This window comes from Suillus subalutaceus (assembly GCF_016647625.1).
Source record: "Suillus subalutaceus strain FC151 chromosome Unknown DFJ58scaffold_6, whole genome shotgun sequence".
NCBI lineage: Eukaryota > Fungi > Basidiomycota > Agaricomycetes > Boletales > Suillaceae > Suillus > Suillus subalutaceus.
Genome location: NW_024540255.1, coordinates 499,658 through 519,136, shown reverse-complemented (window position 1 = coordinate 519,136; position 19,479 = coordinate 499,658). Strand labels below are relative to the sequence as shown.

Below are 19,479 nucleotides of genomic sequence, written 5' to 3'. Positions count from 1 at the left end.
CCACTTCGCTCTCTGCATTGCATATTCATACCCCACCTTCAATGCTATCGACAATAACGCTAATTCACACTGCGCTATGTATCACTCACCTCGTTGCACGCTCGTTCCCTCTGCATGGCATTGTTTATTAATGATCATCGGTTTCTACTGCTTAATGGGTCTATTTAGTAACTGATTGGTATCTGGCGAGTCTGTCGATCTGGTGTTCTCTGAACCGAAATCAACGATGAGTTCAGACGGCATCTGCTGACATCCATGACCTTCTCATAAATCACACTCCAACTTACAACACTTCGAACGAACTCGAGTCTCATGTAGGGCGCCCCGAGGACCCGCCGTCGCCCTTCAAGCCTACAATCCTACAGTCACTTTGGGTACACGTCAGGAAATCGTTCTAGTAGGTAAAACAGTGGAAGGTCGCTTGTCATGAATAATAGGATACGTGTTCAATCCTCGAGCTGGAGATCCCCATACGGCTTTGCTCTGAAGTAGGACTCCTCGAAGTGATGAACGCGTACAAAACCATCTTCTCCACCAGAAGCATAGCTCGTACCAGCCGGATGAACAGCAATCCTAGTAGTCAATTCATGGATGAAAATCATTGAAAAGAAATAAAACTGGGGGAACTGACGTGTTGATGGGTCCGAAATGACCCTTTACTCTGCCAACTTCCTCCTCAAAGACCTTGTGCCAAAAACGGGTTTCAAATTTGCCTTGCCGCAGTGACGTAGTCGTGACCTGCATCGCTTCCTGACCACCACCCACTAGAACCTGTGCACGTATCCGTTATAAGAGCAGGATCTTAAAAGACGAATGATCAACCTACGTATGGTTTGTTGGGTGCTAGTGCTGCACTGTTCAAAGGTGTCTCCGTTGTGAAAGTTTTGAGTACTCGAAGAGTTTTCGTGTCGTGTATCTAGGCCGATAGCGTATTAATGAACAAAATGTCCGAGTCATCGATAGCTAGAAACTCACCCGAGCAGTTTTATCTTTGCTACTTGTTACGAAGTAGCTGCGATCGGCAGACAATTGCAAATCGGTGACGACGTCCATGTGCGCACGCTCGTTATTGAGAACTTCTGACCCGGTGACGACATCAAAAAGAGCGACTTTTCCGGACTCGTGACCAGTTATGATCAGGTTTGGGGTGTATGTGAACGCGCAAACGGTAGGCCTTGGATCCTATGGGACTGAACATATGTTCTGGTTCCAGTGATTCTGGAGGGGCAGTGATGCATCAGGAGTGATCAAGAGTAGTATTTCCATCTTACTCACGAGTTGTTCCATCTCCATCATGGTTCAGCTTAAACACTCGTATTACACATTGATGGCCCATGCGTTGCTCAGTGATGCAAACAACACGCTCGTCATCGTCGCTGAATGCCACACGCTTCACGGCCGTCGGAAACTCCCAAACGTACAAACATTTGCCGTCGGATACATTCCACAGACGTAGCTCATTGTCGGCAGATCCAGAGACAAGGAATCTTGATTGTGCTACCAGATATTGGTTAGGGTCAGTTGGTACCATGGCGTAGAAAGAAAAAAGTCCTTACAGTCGGTGTCGATTGTCCATACTGTGCCATTGTGGCCTTCGTATGTACCTAGGCGTTCACCATTGTGTGAGAACCAAACGTTGATGATATGGTCTTTCGAGCATGAGAACAGCAAGTCTCCTTCTGAATTGAACTTGATTTGAGTGAGTGATCGTTCGTGACCTGCGAGACCGAAGGTTAGATCACAGTTGAAGGTGCTATGGATTGATTTTGCCTTGTAATAGAATTGGCCTCTATGATGGAGCAATCAGTATGCAAAAAACATCGAGCCTATGCATGTCCAACCATTATTCAATATCTCAACAGCACGTCGAGCTGTTGATCAGCAAAGCTGTATTTTGCGTATTCGAGAGTTGGAAGAGAAAAGATTTCGAGAGGTTTACGACTTCCGCATTCGGAAGCTTCGTTGCGTTGACTCTCAACTACTCCCTGCCATACCATGTTCACAGATCTAGATGCCAATGCAGTATATATCCCCCATCAGCAACTGTAGCACATCAACCAGGACATATCCTCAACTACTGGAGATCGATACGACTTCAGTGGTGAGCTCCATTCTGCTTCCTTCATCACAGATCATCTAGCTATAAGTCAGCTATGAACGAACACGCCCTACAGGCTACCCACCGGGTGTCAATACCGCCCAAACAACTCGCAGCTCCCCTCATTCTCTACCATTTATACGCTATTCAGGCAATTTTGCGGATGGTCGAGTCCGACTACGCGTGCATGGAACGTATTTGCTCGCGGCCGTGCGATTAACGCGCGGAAATTAAGGATAGAAGGGAAGAGGAAGGGAAGGGAAAGTAACGGCCTGACCCTGGCGTTAGATCATGAAGACACTAAAGCCAGGGCTCACGTTTGCATTTACTGACCTCGCACCATAGCTGGAAATTTGTCTTCTCGGTTCTCTTGGTACTTGGTTTCCTGATGAACGAAACTGTTAATATTCAGTGAGAAGGATACCGATGACTGGTTCTGCTCTCTGGTTATTAACAGTTTTACTGCTTGAACATTTTTCACCATTGCTGAGGGGAGCTCATGTAGAACTTCATCTATGCATATGTCATGGACCGTAATGTCCGATATTACGACATTATGGAGGCACTGTAATTTGTGTCTGTCCTCCCACGCCTTGCGCGACATGGCCTGAAGCCCTGACTTGAAGATCTCTTTATGAAGCAGCTTCCAACTATAGGTTCGAAGTCTCGCTGGCTAATCCTCACAGCCTGTGCTCTTGCGAGGCTGGGTGAGAGCAATTAGACAGACCTTTCACTATTTTCACACTATGCAGTTCCCGAATCCCTGCCGAGACTTGCAGGGAAGTCCAGACCTCAAAAATGTTGACGCCGTCCATGTTCACCGCCGATGTGACAGATAAAGTGAATACTATTTGCCTAATCGTGATCGCACTGGACCTAAGAAATCTCACCCTGCCAGGCCATTGTCGCCCGATGACGGTATGCAAATGCCTGCAGCATGTTCCTTGTCTCGCGTAAGTCACTGCGCTGCTACAAGTTCTTTTCGTCCTGGAACCATCGTAGTCCTTGCAGTTCATGTCAGTCGAGGTTTGGCAGGAACAAGTGATTGAGCAGTAGGCGGGCTAGCTTAGCTAGCGAGTGTGCAACCTGTTACTTCTAATGTCAGCGCTTGTTCAACGTTGGTATGGTGAAGTATGGAATTTGTGTGTGGAAGAGCATGGGCCCGCAGCCTCCCTTTGAATGACTGCGCGCAGCGAAGACGATGAGGATGCTCTCACATCACGGCACTGCAACGTGAATGAGGGCATGTTGGCAGGTTGTGGTAGTCCGCCTCAAGTTCGCCTTGTGCGTGATATACATGTCAATATATTCGGCCCAATCTAAACTATCAATGTGAATATGAACCGTCCGACGTACGCGTAGATGATACAGGTGAGACGTGAATGGTGTTCCATCAGAGAATATCCACCTCGTCCTTGAGTGACCTCTTGATCTTCAACAATATTCCTGTCTTCCAATTATCCAACTTCGTAACCTGATCATACTCGAATACTGCTGTCGTAAAGGCTTGTTCATCACCTGCTGTTACGAGGTCACACATGTCTCCTAGGAACTTGCATTCCCGAGTTGAGCTGAATGTAACATCTTTCGACTTGAACACCTCGATGTCTCGCTGCGCTTTCCCAACATCCTGAGACAATGATTAGAATAAGTGGGTCACATCAACGAGAAACATACTCTCATGGCGAGTGCACATAGACCCGAACGTAACCAGTAATCTTTCACGCTATACTTTGTCAGGTTCGACTTCAGCGCGTAATTCGCAACCATCTCGTAAAGCTGTATAGCCCCTCTGTAATCTTCAACTTCAGCACAGAGGTCCGCGGCATCCTTGCGACATGCGCTAGCCGTTCTATAACAAAAGTGAGCTGCTGTCTGCTCTGCAAATACTGTACATACGCAGCAGCATCCTCCTGGTCATACCACTCAGCAGCTCGCTGGAAGCTTTCGCATGCCTTCGCGATGTTATTCAATTCGTGTTGATAGATTTGGCCAATCTCCTTCTCTCTGTCTGCTGCCTGGCGGAACCTGCCTGACTTGGTGAGATGCATGATCGTGCAACCCAAAGCCTGAATCGCCACTGCGGAGCCAGATTAGTATCAGCTGCATCAAGAGTGCGGGGGAAGATACATTGAGGGTCATCTTTCTTGTATGCCTTGGCAGCATTCCACCAAGCATTTGCTGCGTCGTTGGTTTCATTGCACTTTTCTCTGCACTCTGCTTCTCTCGAAAATGAGTCACCAGCCATCTTAAATTGCTTCTCGAGCCGGAAAGAGTTGGCAGCTTGTTGGTATAGGTCCCCTGCTTCCTCCCATTTGGTTGATGAAGAAGAAAACCATCCAGTGGAAGAATTTGATTTCTTATCAGCTTTCTCGAGAAGAACCTCTGCTGGTGATTTGGGCATGGTGGTTATGGAGAATCGGGACACTCTGAATCATCGGGAAGCGCATTTGGGGTTGGGCAGCGCAGGTGTGATGCTTACATAAGTTCAAGTACAGCTCCACACAGCGCAGAACTTCAACGGGCTTGGCCTAGGACTAGAAATATTGTCGTTAGGCTCAACAACATGCTGCCACACGTTGCTAATTACTCGGAAGCGATTTCATCGCTCGCCAGCGCAGTACAAGAAATGAGCAAGCATTTGACTATGCCCTCACCCCCACCTGCGCCCGCTGTCGCCGCGGCTCCCTCTGACTTCGCGCGTGCTATTGAAGTCCTCAGCGCGGCCACCAACATATCGAACGAAGATAAGTTGGACATGATAACGTTGTTCTTGAAGGACAAAGATGAGGCCATCGTGTATCTCTACATGAACGATCAGCTGAGGGCCGCTTGGGTGCAGAAGAGGCTAGGTGAACTTCGTGTTCTGAGGATTGATTGATTTCATTAGTAAGTATTCGTGATGTTCTACATATTCGTAAAGTGCTAGGTATTCATGAAGTGCTACAGGTCCGAACCAGGTCTATGATTCTGATCCTCGAAATGTGATGGAAGCTTCAATGGAGAAATGATCATATAGTACTATACGGTAAAGATCGCTTTGCTCATTTTAATTTGAGAATAAAATACCCAGATACGAATCCTTCATTAGTTGTCCAAAATTCGACTCAACTGCTCTTTCCAACTACCACCAGGGCAGCAATGAAGAGCAGCATGATAACAATCCCACTCACAGCAGCAGCCACTCTACACCTCCTAATCCACGGACTCCTTGCCATCAAAAAAGGGCCACGAGGATGAGTTGAATGAATCCCTCGCGAATACGATGGCGGCATTAAGCTCTGTACCGAAGGTGCCACGAAGGGATAGCCATGGTGCATCGGCTGCATCCTAAATGAATCAACGGTCTGTGCGCTCTTACCCGTCCACAAGGGCATCATGCTCCCGCTCCGGCCATAGCTATTATTACTCTTGGCTTTCACCAGCCATCCACCGATGAGCCAACACCATGGCGCGATAAACCCAAGCCAGAACAGCGTCCGAGCGGTGTCGGATTTCTCAGTATGCTTGCCCCATTTCTCGTTGGCTTGGCGTGCGCTAGAGCATTCCGTGTGCGAGCTGAAATATAGCTCAGACTCTGCAAAGCGACGGTCGATGAATGAAGATGACATTGATCGGACAGAATCACGCTGGCTTGGAGTATCGATCCTACCGTGATTGGTCCGGTGATCTACATTGGGCTGTGGTAGTGAATATGAGGGTGGATATGTTGAGGTTCGTGATGAAGGACGGGGAAGTACGGGTGTGTGTGTTGCTGGAGGCAGCTGGGGGATCCCTTGTTGGTGCTCGGGGGAACTGTTAGAGGACTCCGCAGTTCGGCTTGATGGGAGCTCCTGATCATCTAGAGGTTCATGATCCGGTTCCAAAAGCATAGCAGAGTACCTGCTCTCCCGCACTGCAGCAGCCGACCGAGCTGTGACGAAGCTCTCGCGTTTTGTCGATGAATCGTCGGGGATACCCAGCCCTTCATCAGCGATATCCCGGGACAAAAGTGTGTCTGAGGGGAGGGGTCCTGGAAAGGCTGGGCGTAGATCAAGAGGAGGAATCACAGGCGGTGTTGCAGATGCCGAGTTGCCAGACTGGTGCGTCCTCGTCGACGACATACTTATGGTCCTGTTCAGCGGGCGAGAAACAAAATTTGAATATACTGGCGATGAACCTATTTAAATCAATTAGTTACGAAACCAAACTAGAAATCGCGCACGAACGTGACGAGTCACCAGTAAGTGAATCCTCTCGTCGTCTCGCAAATTGTGGAGGAGCAACTGGGGTGGTGGGCGTGGGTGGTGGGCGTGCAGAGTACATAGCCACCACACTTGTTGGAGTCATCATAGTACCCGTAGTACCACTCGCTCGAGAACCGGAGCCATCAGGGCTGCTCGGTAATGACACGGTGCGCTTCTCAGGTGACATATAGTCTTGCTCAACAATTGGAGAGAGTGGCTGCCCAAAACACTCCTGCACCGGTACTCGCAATGAATGCGAGCTCTTGGAGGGTTGTAAGGTCCGCGTGCGTGGGACATTTGCTGGTGGTGAAGTGGGAGGTGGTGGTGGGAAATGATGAGGCAGAAGATTTGGTGCCGATGATGCGGCACGAGCAACCGAAGTTCCTCCAGGCCCTCCAAGCCAGGAAATTTGCGAAGGGGTTTTAGGTGATTCGAGGCTACTCTGGGAGGATGATGCCGGCGTATGATTTTGCCAGTATGGGTAAGGGTGTGTCGGCACGCGGAGCCCGGGAGGCAGCGGGCGCTTAGGGTTTGAAGGCGTAGTCGGGAGGGAGGATGTACTGTCAAGGGCTTGGGAGTCTTGGCTCTCCACAGGAGGATGATTCGAGTGGACCTCGGTTTGGATATGCACCTGAAGTTGCGGGTCAGCATCTTGCTGACGTTGTTTGCCCTTGCTATTGAATTCCGAGCCCATGAAGCGAAACATGGTGATGAAGCAAATGAGAGATAGAGGACTGGGTTAAGTGAGTGGCGACAAAATGCTTTCCTGTGGACTCCCCGCGTGCGATCAATGGCGTGGAAGGGTGGTAAGGGCGCTGAACGATCGAAGGGGCTAAGTACGTGTAATGCGTAAGTACAAGGAAACCTCGGACACACGAAACCAGTGTCAGGTATAAGTACCGTGGACGGGCGGGCATGCAGGAGAAGCTTGTTGTGAAAGGTGAGGATGCCACGAAAAAGGGGGGCGTAAGAAGCACGATATCACTATCGATGCTCGTAGAATGAAATCGATTGGCCATAGAGAGTAGGCGGCTGGCTGTTCAGATTATCATGTGAGGAGGCTGACGAGCGCAAGAAAAGGCGTGTATGCCTCACACATAACATGAGGCGAGTACCTCCCATATCGGCTAGTCACTAGTTAATGGAGTCATAAACCGCTGCGGACCGCTGTTTGCGGTGAGTTGGCAGTTTCTATATCCTGTCAAGCTCTCTACATTCCAGCCGCTGCATAATGGACCCTCGAACGAGTCAGATTGAAAGTAGCAGGATGACAATAAACCTCACCTCTCTGGGATATAGATAGCTCGATTACATGTGCTTTCCAGTTGCCTGTTAAGCGGATAGTACTACATGAGGGATGTGAACGAAAGAGTAGCCAGTTGCAATGCCGCATGCAGGTTTCCTCATGGCGCCGCTTGTCACGACTCACGAATGACCATTCATCATGAAGAAATATTCAGCACGTGGCTAGTGGTGTGCACGAGTTCGATAGGAGAAAACTAGATATGAACGACCATCGATATGATTTTTCTATTCGGCCTGCATAGGGAAGATGGCAGTACTAAAGAAGACCTTGAACAGGTGGCTGTACACGTCGCTTTAAACATCATTGGATATCTTCATCATGATATCGAACACAAAGTAATCAGATACATTGATGTGATCGGCAATCAACAGTGGAGCGAGAAATTAGCAGCAGTACGTATAAACAGTGTCAAGTATTGGTATCGTAAGTCGTTAGTAGAACCGTCTTCTGCACCAGCCAGCGTGCAATCCATCCTGTATCCATACATTCATCAACTAGATCTACGCACCGAGGACGTACTCGTGTTCATTGATTAAATATAGCAATGAAGATTGCAAAAGCGAGGGTATGGTCCGCGTTCATACATCGGTCTCTGTGACTGCTGGAGTATCATCGGCAGTAGGAGTACCAAGTTCTGTGGTAGGTGCATCCTCAGCTGCTGAGGTAGAAAGTGTCTTGGTATCATCCTTCGAATCATCTTCAGGCTGTCCTTCATCCAAAATTACTTGAGACGAAGAAGCCACCGAATCAGTGTCCGAATCATCTTGAGCGTCTTTCTTATCAGCCTCTTCCTCTGGAGCCGTAGCCGCCTCTTCTGTCGATGTTGTGTCCAGTTGTGGGGTTCGACCGGGAGAATCTGGCAAAGGGACTTCCTCGGGGCCGGAGCATAAGTCCAACTTCTTCTCATCTAATTCCACATCCTTCACCCCCTGCGTCACTGACTTAACATCCTCTCCCTCCTTCTTATCCGAGACCGTTGGTATTGAAGGGGGACTGCCTTCAGCCTGCGTGGATTCCCCCTTGAGTTTCTTGACACTCGTAGAAGCAGAGTCATCATCGTCATCCTCAACGAAGCTGAAGCACCTCTTCCGACCTATCGTGGGTGCATTGGACGTTGCTACATATCAGATCGATCAATTAAAACAATAATACAAGGGCACATCAGTTCCAAAAGATTGTTAGATCACTATGTTGGGATATGAAACACGACTTACCATCATCTCTCCAGGGCCGATCTGGGCGCGGCAGAAATGAAGTTGAAACACGACGTATGAACTTGAACATTGATATAGTACGTGTCAGGCGAAATGACAGGGATATGAGCAGCAAAAGATATAGACTGGGGTAAGCGAAGGTTATTATCGATACAGTGATGTCCTGTTGGGTGGCTGATGTACTACTACGTACACCAGAAACCGAATTTACAACAGTTGATGATCAACGGACACGAACGGTTAATCTTCTATTGATATTTGTTTGGTCATAGGATCTTTCTGAATTTTTGTTTCGGTATGCGGCAAACCGAAATTTCAAGGTCGTCAAGTTGCATGCGAGCACGACAGGAAGGTCGTCGATTCGTTCTGAGGCTCGCACAGTGACTTGACATTGCACTACCTGGTTTCGATGGTGCAGTGAATGCAATTATCGCGCTTACGTAACGTGATCGTGACTCGAAAGATGAGTCGAAGGACTATTGGAGGAAGGAGATCAAAAGCATAGCAAAGCATCTTGATTCGTGACGCTACACCACTGGCACATATTAGCTGATATCCTTGATCTCGAGCATTGGCCATCTCCCTTTTTAATCACATCGATCCTCGTCTTCTCCATTGCCAACGATCCAGAAGCTTAATCAAAACTAGAAGAGAAATATAACTAGCATGACGCTTGACGTGACTAGTTTCATAGACAACAAAGGAGGAAATGCCGAGGAAATTCGTGAATCGCAGCGGAAGCGGGGAGAGTCGGTAGAGCTGGTCGATCAGGTCATAGACATGTACGCGGAGTGGGTGAAGAGTGAGTTTTGATTGCATTTCATGATCGGCGAGCTCAAAAGCGCGATCTTGAGAGGTCTCTTGTCTTGGAACATATAACACATGTGCTGATTGTATTTTAAGTGGATTTTGAGGCGAATGGCCTCAGCAAACAGGTCAACGCGGTGCAAAAGGAGATCGCGGCCAAGAAGAAGGTTGTTCTTGACGCTTATCTACTTCACTTGCTTGAATTTATGACTCTTATAGACCAAAGCAACCAGCGGATGACCTTGTTGCTGACAAGAAAGAGCTAGATGCGAAGGTTGACGCGAAACGGAAAGAGACTCGCGAGTTCGAGGTCGAGATGCGGAAGAAAGCTTCGACAGTAGGAAACCTCGTGGCGAAGGATGTCCCAGTCAGCTTGACTGAGGTGAGCCTCCGAATTATGTCTTCCCAGTCAAACTGAGACAACATTCTAGGATGACAATGTAACGCTCCGAACCTGGCATCCAGATGGTCCTAATGGTCAAGTAGAAAAGAAGACGAATATCATGCCTCACCATGAAGTTTTGCTCAGACTAGACGCAATGGATCTTGATCGGGGTTTGATTCTTGTCGCATTCATATTCTCTAAGGTATTGAAACCAATACGCCAGGTGCCAAGGTCGCAGGTCACCGCGGTTACTTCCTAACAAATGATGGTGTCGATCTCAACCAAGCCCTCATCACATATGCCCTTGACTTCCTCCGCAAAAATGGATACAAGAAAGTCCAACCGCCATTCCTCGTCAATAAAGACGTCATGGCAAAGACCGCGCAGCTTGACCAGTTCGACGAGGAACTGTACAAGGCATGACGAAGTTAGTGGATAGCGCCGTTCAAAACTAATTGATATCATCATACAGGTTATCGCCAACGACGATGAGAAATATCTCATCGCGACCTCGGAACAGCCCATATCGGCATTCCATCAAGACGAATGGTTCGAAGACCCCAAGACTCAGCTTCCCATATACTACGCTGGATATTCGACATGTTTCCGTAAAGAAGCCGGCTCGGCTGGACGTGACATGTGGGGCATCTTCCGTGTGCACCAGTTTGAGAAGGTTGAGCAGTTCGTGATCACTGCTCCGGAAGAGAGTTGGAATGCATTCGATACCATGCTGGGGAACAGCGAACGGTTCTATCAGAGCTTGGGTCTCTCTTACCGTGTGGTGGCGATTGTCAGTGGCGCACTGAACCTTGCAGCGTCGAGGAAATGCGATCTGGAGGCGTGGTTCCCATTCCAAGGTGCATACAAAGAACTCGTTTCCTGCTCGAATTGCACGGATTATCGTAAGTTGTATTTTCATCCGTAAACTTCCCATTGACGTGGACTCGGTGACACTACAGAGAGCAGGCGGCTAGAAGTCCGTTGCGGTCTCAAAACGAAGGACCAGCAACGGAAGGTCTACGTCCACATGCTGAACGGAACAATGTGCGCTACAGAACGCGCATTATGCTGTTTGGTCGAAAATTATCAGACACCAGATGTATGCTCTTCTTTCTTTTTGCGATGCGAGGGATTGACACTAATACTGCATTGACCCTTAGGGTCTCGTTATACCTGAGGTACTCAGGCCATATATGCAGGGACGGGACTTCCTACCATGGGTGAAGGAGCTGCCAAAGAACTTGCAGAGAAAGCAAATATAGATGTCCTGTATATTCTGTTTTGTGCTGGTAGAATATGTGATTTACAGCCATGCATGTACGTTATCGTGTAGTCTTCGACGCGCGCATGAAATTCAGGCCAACAAGGTTAAACACCTTGAAAAGAAGGAGCGACTGTCTCCAGGCCTTTTATCAAGGTCTGATTACGAGGTATTAGTCGCAAACCACACACATCAGAACGATATGGCTCCGGCTACAGTAAACAAAAGCGGCTGGCCTGAATATAGCTGTAGTGTGATTGGTTGCGGCTTTACGCGTCGGAGTTTGAAGGGTACAGACCGACTCCCGGCAAAGCGGAGCCGTCCACTCCGAATTCACGCGACACATCCTTTACCTTCCTCCACGACGGTCATGCAGACCGCCAGGGCGCTGCGTTCCTGCGTGCGTGCGTTCTCCTCGTCGACAAGATGCCAAGCTAGTCCCGTGCTAAACAAGGAATTCAAGATTTATCGCTGGGTAAGTCGGACTGTAATGTATTTAAATATGAACTTACAATCTGCGTCGCATAGAACCCAGATGACCCTGCACAAAAACCTACTCTTCAATCGTACACAATTGATCTTAACCAAACTGGGCCCATGGTACGTTCGCCCCTACATATTTCTCATTTTGATATCTGAACTCTCCTGTTGTAACAGGTTCTTGACGCACTCATCAAGATCAAGAACGAAGTCGATCCCACGCTGACCTTCCGTCGTTCGTGCAGAGAGGGCATCTGTGGTTCGTGCGCGATGAATGTCGACGGTCAAAATACCCTCGCCTGTCTCTGTCGCATAGACAGAAACCCGAGCAAGAAATCCAAGATTTATCCTCTTCCTCACAGTACGTTCCTCACTGACATTTTCAAATATCCTTCACACCCTCGCTTTTACAGTGTACATTGTGAAAGACCTGGTTCCCGACCTGACGCTCTTCTACAAGCAGTACAAGTCCATCAAGCCCTACCTCCAGAACGATAACTTGCCCGAGCAGGGCGAGTTCTTGCAAACGCAGGAGGACCGCAAGAAACTCGATGGTCTGTACGAGTGCATTCTTTGCGCATGCTGCTCGACAAGTTGTCCGTCGTATTGGTGGAACCAGGATGAATACCTGGGTCCTGCAACGCTGATGCAGGCATACCGCTGGATTGCTGACTCTCGTGTACGTATGTTCCTTCATGAGATATGTCGCGGGACCTCATTCGCGTTTTTGGTGACAGGATTCATATGGTTCCCAGAGAAAGGAGCAACTCCAGAACGAGATGAGCATGTACCGTTGCCACACGATTTTTAACTGTATGTTGCCTCGATCATCTTGTGTGTCAGGCATAATAATTTATTGTTCACTTAAGGTGCACGTACCTGCCCGAAGGGTCTTAACCCTGCAGAAGCCATTGCGAAGATCAAGCTTGAGCTTGCAGCTGACTAGAGTCCAAACAGTCTTGCGTGATACAAAACCAACGATGGGATGGTACTTTTTTGTGAATAGCTAACTAGTTTTTCGCTTGTTCCAGTGTATCATCAGCATCAGTGAATATTTTATTTACTACCTTGTGAGGGAAATCATCAAATAAGTTTATTGCCTTCTTCGTTCGAATGTACATTGTACGTTTATGCAACTCGCATGCAAAGAACTCGGTGCTAGTATACAGTACTTGTAGAACACAGTGATCATGATGCACCGTCTTCTCACATCCTCCGTTGTACGAATCCTCCTGCAGTTGCCTTTCTGCCTTTACCCATTGAGCAACAGCACTACCTTCACCTTGACTTTGCCAATCCCACTGGTCTATGATCTTCTCTTTCAGATCTCCATCTCCTCTCGTTCGTTGCCTCGATCTGTCCCATCATAATACCCAGGTGCGACGAAAATCGTACATCTTTCCTGTAAGTCCCGATCCACGTGCTACGAATTGAGTGAACGGGAGGCGGACGTCCTGGTATGCTTTCAGCGCGACGGGCACGTTATCCAATGTTGTGAGTGGGTGTGCAAGAAGGCGACCAAGCACAAAAGCATCCTTGATACAAAGAGATGAGTTTGCATGGTCTGCTGAATGAACATGCCATACCTCGATTGCTTGACCAGCTCCAGCGCCACAGTAGGGCGTCATGGCATGGGCCTATGTACACGATCTAGTCAAAGGATTGTAGTGGCAGTAAAGAGAAACCCACCGCATCACCTATCAGCGCAACTCTGTCGCAAGTGAATAACGGCAATTCATTTACCACGTGAAGCGCCCATCTTGAGGGTTTTTCGAAACACTGCGCAAAAATACTCATCAGTCGAGGATAGCATAAATGACTTGGCCCAAATTACGTTCAGAAGGCGCTTAGCATCAGGCTCGAAGTCCTGATATGCTTCCTCAGCCTCTTCTAGCGACACATCTGAAACCCAATGGCCCTCAAAAGGTTGTGCCAGCTTTCCGTTCATCAGAAGCATATGCTGCGACATTGATCTGCGTTCCTTGCGAAACCGGATACGAAACAATGTGCTTTTGAGCATTCGTCAGCAAGCAGGGACCGATTGATTGCGATAAATTACCTTTCCCTTCCCGCAGAACTGCGAAATGAAAGTTATTCCTGACGATCGTGACCGCTTTCTGAGGGCTTACTATAATGAAATCCTTCAAAGCTACGTTACTTGGATCCAATTTCGAGAGCTTCTCTGCTGGAAAGACGCTACGATAGACAAGTGTTCCGGTCCAAGATGGATCACCGTAGTGTCTTATCTTGCTTGGGTCTACGGTGTCTGGGCCTATTGTTTCGAAAAATGTCTTCCTCACTGAGGAGTGGATGCCGTCTGCCCCTACTAACACGTCGGCGGTCGAGGTGCTGTCATCAGCGAAGTAGAGGACGAGTGACCCTGGTGAGTGCTTTTCATATTTAGTAAGTCGTTTATTGAAGTGCACAGTGCATGACGACGGGATATTTTGCTCGAGAATGTCGACGAGATCTTTCCGATGCATAGTGGATCCCCGTTTAACTGTGAGAGGTCTTATCATCTTCCTACCCCCGATTCGAAATAATGGAGTTCACAGACGCGTTTTGAAGATAAAATGAAACCACTCGAAACCACCCTTTAGGGCATTAGACTTCCTTAATCTCAGACCTGTCGAAACGAATCAAGTAAACGCGGTTGTAACACAAAATCTCGAAACAAACCATAATCAGGGGAAGGGTTGGGGATTTTTTCAGACAATCCGAGTTCCACCATGACCTCCGCCGTGCGTCGTGGGACTGAAATCCCAGCCCCAGAGGTCGTGATAGCATCATGCGCTTCGTATAAGTCTATGTGGATATCGTGCCCTGCAAACTTCCCAATCGTGATAGCGAGGACAAGCCCTCCTATGCCTGCACCACTGCATAGGAAATTCATTCCGCGTTCCGTTTGTAAGAGATTATACGACTCACCAGATTGCTACTCGAAACTTGTGAGTGGAGGATGAGATCAACATTGGTGGTGCGTTAACCGAATTGGAGTGATAGCATATGTAGGTCGAGTAGTCACGCGATTCCCGTCACCCCGGTCCTGAACTTGTTGTCACCCGGTCGTGCTATTTGAGTTAAGTTCTCCTCGCGGATCTTCGGCAGTGCGAGGGTAAATGACGTTGATACTGATAAGTAGTGGTCCGATTGCTTTATATACTTCTCTAGATTCCGATTGCCCTCATCGCATGATGTAGGCACCTTGCCAGAGTCCTATTTGAACTGGATTTATCAGACACATAAATGCGATCGTGCCCAATAGTAATTCAAGAGTGTGCCTATGTAGATCATCATGCCAATGGTGCATGCAAAATACCTGCGTCGCTCTCATTCCTCGAATGTCCTTGCTCATAACTTAATCATCGATCAGAGAAATGCTGCAAACACATACCAGAATGGAAGATAACAGCCATCACGGATACATGCCGTGGCCATTGTCCTTTAATCATGGAGATTGTTTTGCCTGTTAATTGATCCAGGGGTCCAGACTTCACTTGAAGGGCAAGAGCTACGCACCAATTGGGTCTGTCGGCCTTTTCCGCAGCTTATTATTAGTCAGCACGTAGGCTACTTACTTCACCAAACATTGTTCATATTTGATCGATCGATCAACACAGCTTGTCTGCTTTGCTCTGGGCTTGGAGCTTGGCCGGTGGCCATCCAAACTCAAGCTTTACACGTGAAGTTGAATCGAGACAGCTCTAACAGAATTTGTACAAGAGCAGTCGGAGTCATCCCAACAGGAATTACTCTCTTTCCTACTAGTACTCTCACAGAGCCCAGATGAGTCAGGGATTTATATTCATGTTGTGGCTAAGTATCTTTGAACATAGGAAACTAGGCTCGTGACCAGCCTGGCGTATACTACCACGGATACTCGAGTGGTGTAGCCAACAGGAAACAACGTCCAGCACATTAATGAGCTACATATACTGGTCTAGTAGTAGCTGGGACATGGGCATTAATTTATAGAATGAAGTTTGATAGACCGTGACAGCGCTGCAGCCGCGCCCACTCTGCTAGGTTATCATGCTTCCATAATACTCTGTTTTGAACAATTTGGACTGATGGCAGACTTGCTGTATACACGAGGTACACGGCGCTCGAGCTCAAGCTCAAGGCTTGTTTCTTTCCTACCATGTCGTGCCAGTATCATGTTCAAGGTCGGTGTCGTTACGGAGCGAAGTGCAGGTTTAGACACGAAATCCAGGCAAGTTTTCGCTCAGATTTTCTGGGTCTGGGTTGTGTGTGCTGAAGCTTCAATCATTACAGGGTGATGTATTAGCACGCACTCAGCTTGTTGAAGGTGCTGAGTTGAGTCGTACTAATGTCAACCACCAATTCGATCAGAAGGGTCGTCGTCAGCGCAATGTCCAACAGGATCGCCAGCCCAGGACGGCTCAGTCACAGGTGCAGCGCACCATCTCTCAAAGGTCAGCATCGGAGAATTCCAGCCATCCGTCTGTTGGACCATCCAGAGGTTCCAAGGGTGGCGAAGTGTGTCGCGCTTGGAAGGCCGGGACGTGCACAAGAGGCACCAAATGCTGGTTTCCGCACAGCATCGAAGTACGTAAATCTTTCGAGCGGCTTTCTACCTTGTATTTAACTTGGCGACTATCAGGAACATCTTGAAGATGTTGTTCCTCAACAAATTGAAACAGAAGAAAAGTTAGCCGTGGAGGCTCGTGCAACCGAGGTCGCCAAAGCTCGTGCAGCTGAGACTAAGGCTCGTGCGGCCGAGATTGCCAAAACTCGTGCAGCTGAGACCAAGGCTCGCGCGGCTGAGATTGCCAAAGCTCGTGCAGCTGAGACCAAAGCTCGTGCAGCTGAGACCAAAGTTCGTGCAGCCGAGATTGCCAAAGCTCGTGCAGCTGAGACCAAAGCTCGTGCAGCCGAGATTGCCAAAGAAGCCGCTGCGAAGACAGTTCAGACCGTTGTGCTTGGGTCCATCGTAACCTTCAGCGCAGGCCTTCAATTATCTCACCTAATCACCGGATTCGAGTGCTGCACCTTGCGTATTGCAAATCTGCCTCCCAATGTGCAGGAAGATGAAATCAATACACTGTTCACAGACCGCGGCCTTGATCGAGGGCGCTTCCATCTTGTTAGCGTCAAGCCCATGCCAAGTGGTGGAAAGCTTAGTGCTGAAATCATCACAGACGCTGAGTCCGGGAAAGCACTCTCGCTTGACCTCGGTGGCCTCGAGTTTAGGGACGAAGTTCTGACTCTCGAAGTATCAGGCTACAACAGTCCTGGAAGCATGTCCGCGGCGACTGAACGTGACAGCAATGTCCTTACGATATCCTGGCGTGTCCCGTCCGTGCGCTATGTCGCAGAGTACCCTGACACGGTAAATGCTGCTGCAAAAACGCGGGAACTTGACCGCCAGATGTGCTCTGGGCGCCGGGTCAAAGTTGAGGTCAACACCATGCCTCCTGGCCGTTTCGTACCAACATTCCACAACAACTCAGTCAAGATTAGTTTCCTTCCTCTAACTGTCTCTGACGAAGAAGTTAAAACATTTTCTGGCTCGGATGTTGTCAGGCAGTTGATGGGGAAAGGTGTCATTTTCGACGGAGACATTGGTCATATTACTACCACATTGCGGGATGATATCGAACGCATCTCTCCTGGAACCCTAGTGTCGCTGGAGCCGCTGCTGCCGACTCCAAACACTGAAGGTATCGTTCTGGTCCGTGCGCGGTTTTCTTCTTGGGAGGACGCGAACACGGTGCATACCCGTCTCCTTAACCATCGTATCGGGAACGTGTCCTTTTGGTTCCGGCTCCCAAATCCCACACAGTACTCAATTACTATCTCTACTGAGCAGTTCCGCGCACAGAAGTCTTTGTGGGATGCCTTGATCGGTAGCATCAAAGACAAGCGTGCGTGTATGCTGCACATTCATGAGCAGGGTGCCGTCGTCCGGATGCGTTTGTCTGGTTCCAAGAAAGAGGCCATTGGCGCACTCAAAGTTAGAGTGGAAACCCTGATCGCTGGTGAGAAGGTGGAAGGGTGGCACATGACACTCGGATATCCAAACAACAATTTTTTGCGTTCGGTTTTTGACAATACAGGGGCACTCGTACGTGCGGATTGGAGACGACAGGTTTTGAAAGCTTATGGAGAGTCAAAAGCTGTTGAACAGGCTCGTGAGTTGATCAAGGACAAGCTGGAGCAGCTCTCGTCGCTCGAGTATACCAAAGTACTCGCGAGGCAGTCGGTTCGATTTTTCCTCGCACGTGGAATTCCAGAGCTGAAGGAAACTTTTGGCGAGGACAACGTCAAATTCGTTATAGCTACACGGAGAATCACAATCTCTGGTGGCGAGGAAGCTCGACACGCCCTCGAGCGCTTGATCCAAAGTTCGCTCAGTGGACCACAGATCCTCCCAGACCCGTCAGGACTGCAGTCCTGCCCGATCTGCTATGATAACATATCCTCCCCACTTCATCTTGGTTGTGGGCACGTCTACTGCGCTCCTTGCATGCGTCATTTCTTGACATCCGCTTTGGATTCTGGTCAGTTTCCGCTCACGTGCATGGGTGATGAGACCCAGTGTAAAGTTCCCATTCCCATTCCCACTATCCAACAATTCCTCCCTCAAGCTTCCTTCGACCGCCTGCTAGAAATAGTATTCAATGCACATATATCTCGGCATCCGCAGGAATTCAAATATTGCAAGACACCAGACTGCAATCAGATCTACCGCTCCACCGACCCCAACACTACGGTCGTAGGCCAATGCCCTTCGTGTTTCTCAAACATATGTACATCGTGCCATGATGACGTCCATGACGGTATGATCTGTGGCGAAAAAAAGCGGCAGGCTGGACGCGTTGCTGAGGAGGAGCGAGAAACGGAGGCATGGCTGACAGCTCATGGCGGGCGCGTGAAGAAATGCCCAACTTGTCAAGCACTGATCGAGAAAGTGGATGGCTGCAATCATATGACTTGCACTCTGTAAGTTATTCTAGATGCGCCTCGCTTCTGTTTGCATTTAATTGATTCGCTCGGGTACAGGTGCAAGAGCCATATTTGCTGGCGATGCATGGGCGTCTTTTCTCCCACCACCATCTATACGCACATGAGCAGCGAACATGGCACGATCTACGACGAGAATCCCGTTGATGAGCCTGTCAATGTACGCGAACAGCACTGGCTGTTTGAATTGGCAGCGCAGCAACGTCAGCGGCAGGAAGCGCTGCGCGACCGGCGGGCCGAGCAGGCGCGAATCGAAGAGCAGCAGAGGAGGGAGAACAATGATGCGCTGATACGGGAGGTAGCAACAAGACAGGATGCAGTGGTGAGGCAATTGACAGATAGAAGAGAAGCAGTGAGACGCGAGGCAGCAAGACTAGAAGATACGAGGCGAGTAGAGGCAAGGAGAGACGAAGCGAGGCAACGTGCTGCTTTCCAAGACCATTACGATCAAGTACGTCAAAGGCTCATGGAAGAGAGAGCGAGAGCCCGAGCGCAGCAAGAGGAACGATCGGGCTGGGGTTGCACTATCATGTAACGTGTTTCATCAAACACATGAAGGGAATGTCTAGTTAGGATTCTCATTACAGGACAATGTACGCCAAGCAACAGTTACAAGTACAGATACATGCATGATGTGGATATGATTAAAATAAATATGCGAAATCGAATGCAAAAACAGGTAAGATCGTCAACTTCCACTCGATCAGACGGATAA

The 19,479-nt window shown here is 48.8% G+C and overlaps 8 protein-coding genes across 8 annotated transcripts; 3 read left to right on the top strand and 5 right to left on the bottom strand.

The window, feature by feature from the left end:
* Positions 1–446: 446 nt before the first annotated feature.
* Positions 447–2,447, bottom strand: DFJ58DRAFT_885058 (WD40-repeat-containing domain protein; the record flags this gene model as incomplete). The annotated part of the gene is made up of 9 exons (XM_041394622.1): positions 1,866–2,447; positions 1,771–1,789; positions 1,557–1,718; positions 1,276–1,497; positions 1,197–1,218; positions 976–1,174; positions 827–916; positions 632–771; positions 447–573 (listed from the first exon to the last, which is right to left on the bottom strand). The coding sequence occupies exons 1-9, from the start codon at positions 1,995–1,997 to the stop codon at positions 447–449; spliced, it is 1,113 nt and encodes a 370-aa protein (XP_041249794.1). The 5' UTR covers positions 1,998–2,447.
* An 850-nt stretch (positions 2,448–3,297) lies between these two features.
* On the bottom strand, positions 3,298–4,554 carry DFJ58DRAFT_760842 (vesicular-fusion protein SEC17). Its single transcript, XM_041388446.1, has 4 exons — positions 4,229–4,554; positions 3,998–4,178; positions 3,776–3,950; positions 3,298–3,728 (listed from the first exon to the last, which is right to left on the bottom strand). Exons 1-4 carry the CDS (start codon positions 4,500–4,502, stop codon positions 3,492–3,494), a joined length of 867 nt encoding a protein of 288 aa, XP_041249793.1. The 5' UTR covers positions 4,503–4,554; the 3' UTR covers positions 3,298–3,491.
* Positions 4,555–4,993: 439 nt separating this feature from the next.
* On the bottom strand, positions 4,994–7,445 carry DFJ58DRAFT_409265 (uncharacterized protein). Its single transcript, XM_041380258.1, has 3 exons — positions 7,422–7,445; positions 6,307–7,360; positions 4,994–6,257 (listed from the first exon to the last, which is right to left on the bottom strand). Exons 2-3 carry the CDS (start codon positions 7,028–7,030, stop codon positions 5,206–5,208), a joined length of 1,776 nt encoding a protein of 591 aa, XP_041249792.1. The 5' UTR covers positions 7,031–7,360; positions 7,422–7,445; the 3' UTR covers positions 4,994–5,205.
* Positions 7,446–7,884: 439 nt separating this feature from the next.
* On the bottom strand, positions 7,885–9,083 carry DFJ58DRAFT_760834 (uncharacterized protein). Its single transcript, XM_041388445.1, has 2 exons — positions 8,845–9,083; positions 7,885–8,747 (listed from the first exon to the last, which is right to left on the bottom strand). Exons 1-2 carry the CDS (start codon positions 8,912–8,914, stop codon positions 8,209–8,211), a joined length of 609 nt encoding a protein of 202 aa, XP_041249791.1. The 5' UTR covers positions 8,915–9,083; the 3' UTR covers positions 7,885–8,208.
* Positions 9,084–9,323: 240 nt separating this feature from the next.
* Positions 9,324–11,456, top strand: DFJ58DRAFT_760830 (serine-tRNA ligase). The gene is made up of 7 exons (XM_041388444.1): positions 9,324–9,650; positions 9,871–10,033; positions 10,083–10,206; positions 10,260–10,453; positions 10,509–10,938; positions 10,996–11,135; positions 11,197–11,456. The coding sequence occupies exons 1-7, from the start codon at positions 9,511–9,513 to the stop codon at positions 11,296–11,298; spliced, it is 1,293 nt and encodes a 430-aa protein (XP_041249790.1). The 5' UTR covers positions 9,324–9,510; the 3' UTR covers positions 11,299–11,456.
* Positions 11,457–11,667: 211 nt separating this feature from the next.
* DFJ58DRAFT_651678 (iron-sulphar subunit protein of succinate dehydrogenase) lies at positions 11,668–12,723 on the top strand (the record flags this gene model as incomplete). The annotated part of the gene is made up of 6 exons (XM_041381631.1): positions 11,668–11,772; positions 11,826–11,897; positions 11,955–12,138; positions 12,191–12,456; positions 12,515–12,590; positions 12,647–12,723. 6 exons carry the CDS (start codon positions 11,668–11,670, stop codon positions 12,721–12,723), a joined length of 780 nt encoding a protein of 259 aa, XP_041249789.1.
* A 418-nt stretch (positions 12,724–13,141) lies between these two features.
* On the bottom strand, positions 13,142–14,749 carry DFJ58DRAFT_722202 (uncharacterized protein; the record flags this gene model as incomplete). Its single annotated transcript, XM_041384869.1, has 9 exons — positions 13,142–13,312; positions 13,364–13,414; positions 13,467–13,556; positions 13,612–13,758; positions 13,837–13,854; positions 13,907–14,277; positions 14,335–14,403; positions 14,457–14,653; positions 14,706–14,749. The coding sequence occupies 9 exons, from the start codon at positions 14,747–14,749 to the stop codon at positions 13,142–13,144; spliced, it is 1,158 nt and encodes a 385-aa protein (XP_041249788.1).
* A 1,185-nt stretch (positions 14,750–15,934) lies between these two features.
* On the top strand, positions 15,935–19,470 carry DFJ58DRAFT_885044 (uncharacterized protein; the record flags this gene model as incomplete). The annotated part of the gene is made up of 4 exons (XM_041394621.1): positions 15,935–15,994; positions 16,053–16,346; positions 16,402–18,743; positions 18,804–19,470. 4 exons carry the CDS (start codon positions 15,935–15,937, stop codon positions 19,297–19,299), a joined length of 3,192 nt encoding a protein of 1,063 aa, XP_041249787.1. The 3' UTR covers positions 19,300–19,470.
* Between the last annotated feature and the right edge of the window lie 9 nt (positions 19,471–19,479).

Excerpts from the sequence above, each read along its gene's own strand:
- DFJ58DRAFT_760842 (XM_041388446.1), bottom strand. The coding sequence starts at position 4,502 with ATGCCCAAATCACCAGCAGAGGTTCTTCTCGAGAAAGCTGATAAGAAA. Across the intron at positions 4,179-4,228 it reads CAAGAAAGATGACCCTCAAT|TGGCGATTCAGGCTTTGGGT; the intron begins GTATCTTCCCCC and ends CTGGCTCCGCAG. Across the intron at positions 3,951-3,997 it reads GACCAGGAGGATGCTGCTGC|AACGGCTAGCGCATGTCGCA; the intron begins GTATGTACAGTA and ends CTTTTGTTATAG.
- DFJ58DRAFT_409265 (XM_041380258.1), bottom strand. The coding sequence starts at position 7,030 with ATGTTTCGCTTCATGGGCTCGGAATTCAATAGCAAGGGCAAACAACGT. Across the intron at positions 6,258-6,306 it reads ACTTACTGGTGACTCGTCAC|GTTCATCGCCAGTATATTCA; the intron begins GTTCGTGCGCGA and ends TGATTTAAATAG.
- DFJ58DRAFT_760834 (XM_041388445.1), bottom strand. The coding sequence starts at position 8,914 with ATGTTCAAGTTCATACGTCGTGTTTCAACTTCATTTCTGCCGCGCCCA. Across the intron at positions 8,748-8,844 it reads TCGGCCCTGGAGAGATGATG|CAACGTCCAATGCACCCACG; the intron begins GTAAGTCGTGTT and ends TCTGATATGTAG.
- DFJ58DRAFT_760830 (XM_041388444.1), top strand. The coding sequence starts at position 9,511 with ATGACGCTTGACGTGACTAGTTTCATAGACAACAAAGGAGGAAATGCC. Across the intron at positions 10,454-10,508 it reads TCGACGAGGAACTGTACAAG|GTTATCGCCAACGACGATGA; the intron begins GCATGACGAAGT and ends ATCATCATACAG. Across the intron at positions 11,136-11,196 it reads AAAATTATCAGACACCAGAT|GGTCTCGTTATACCTGAGGT; the intron begins GTATGCTCTTCT and ends ATTGACCCTTAG.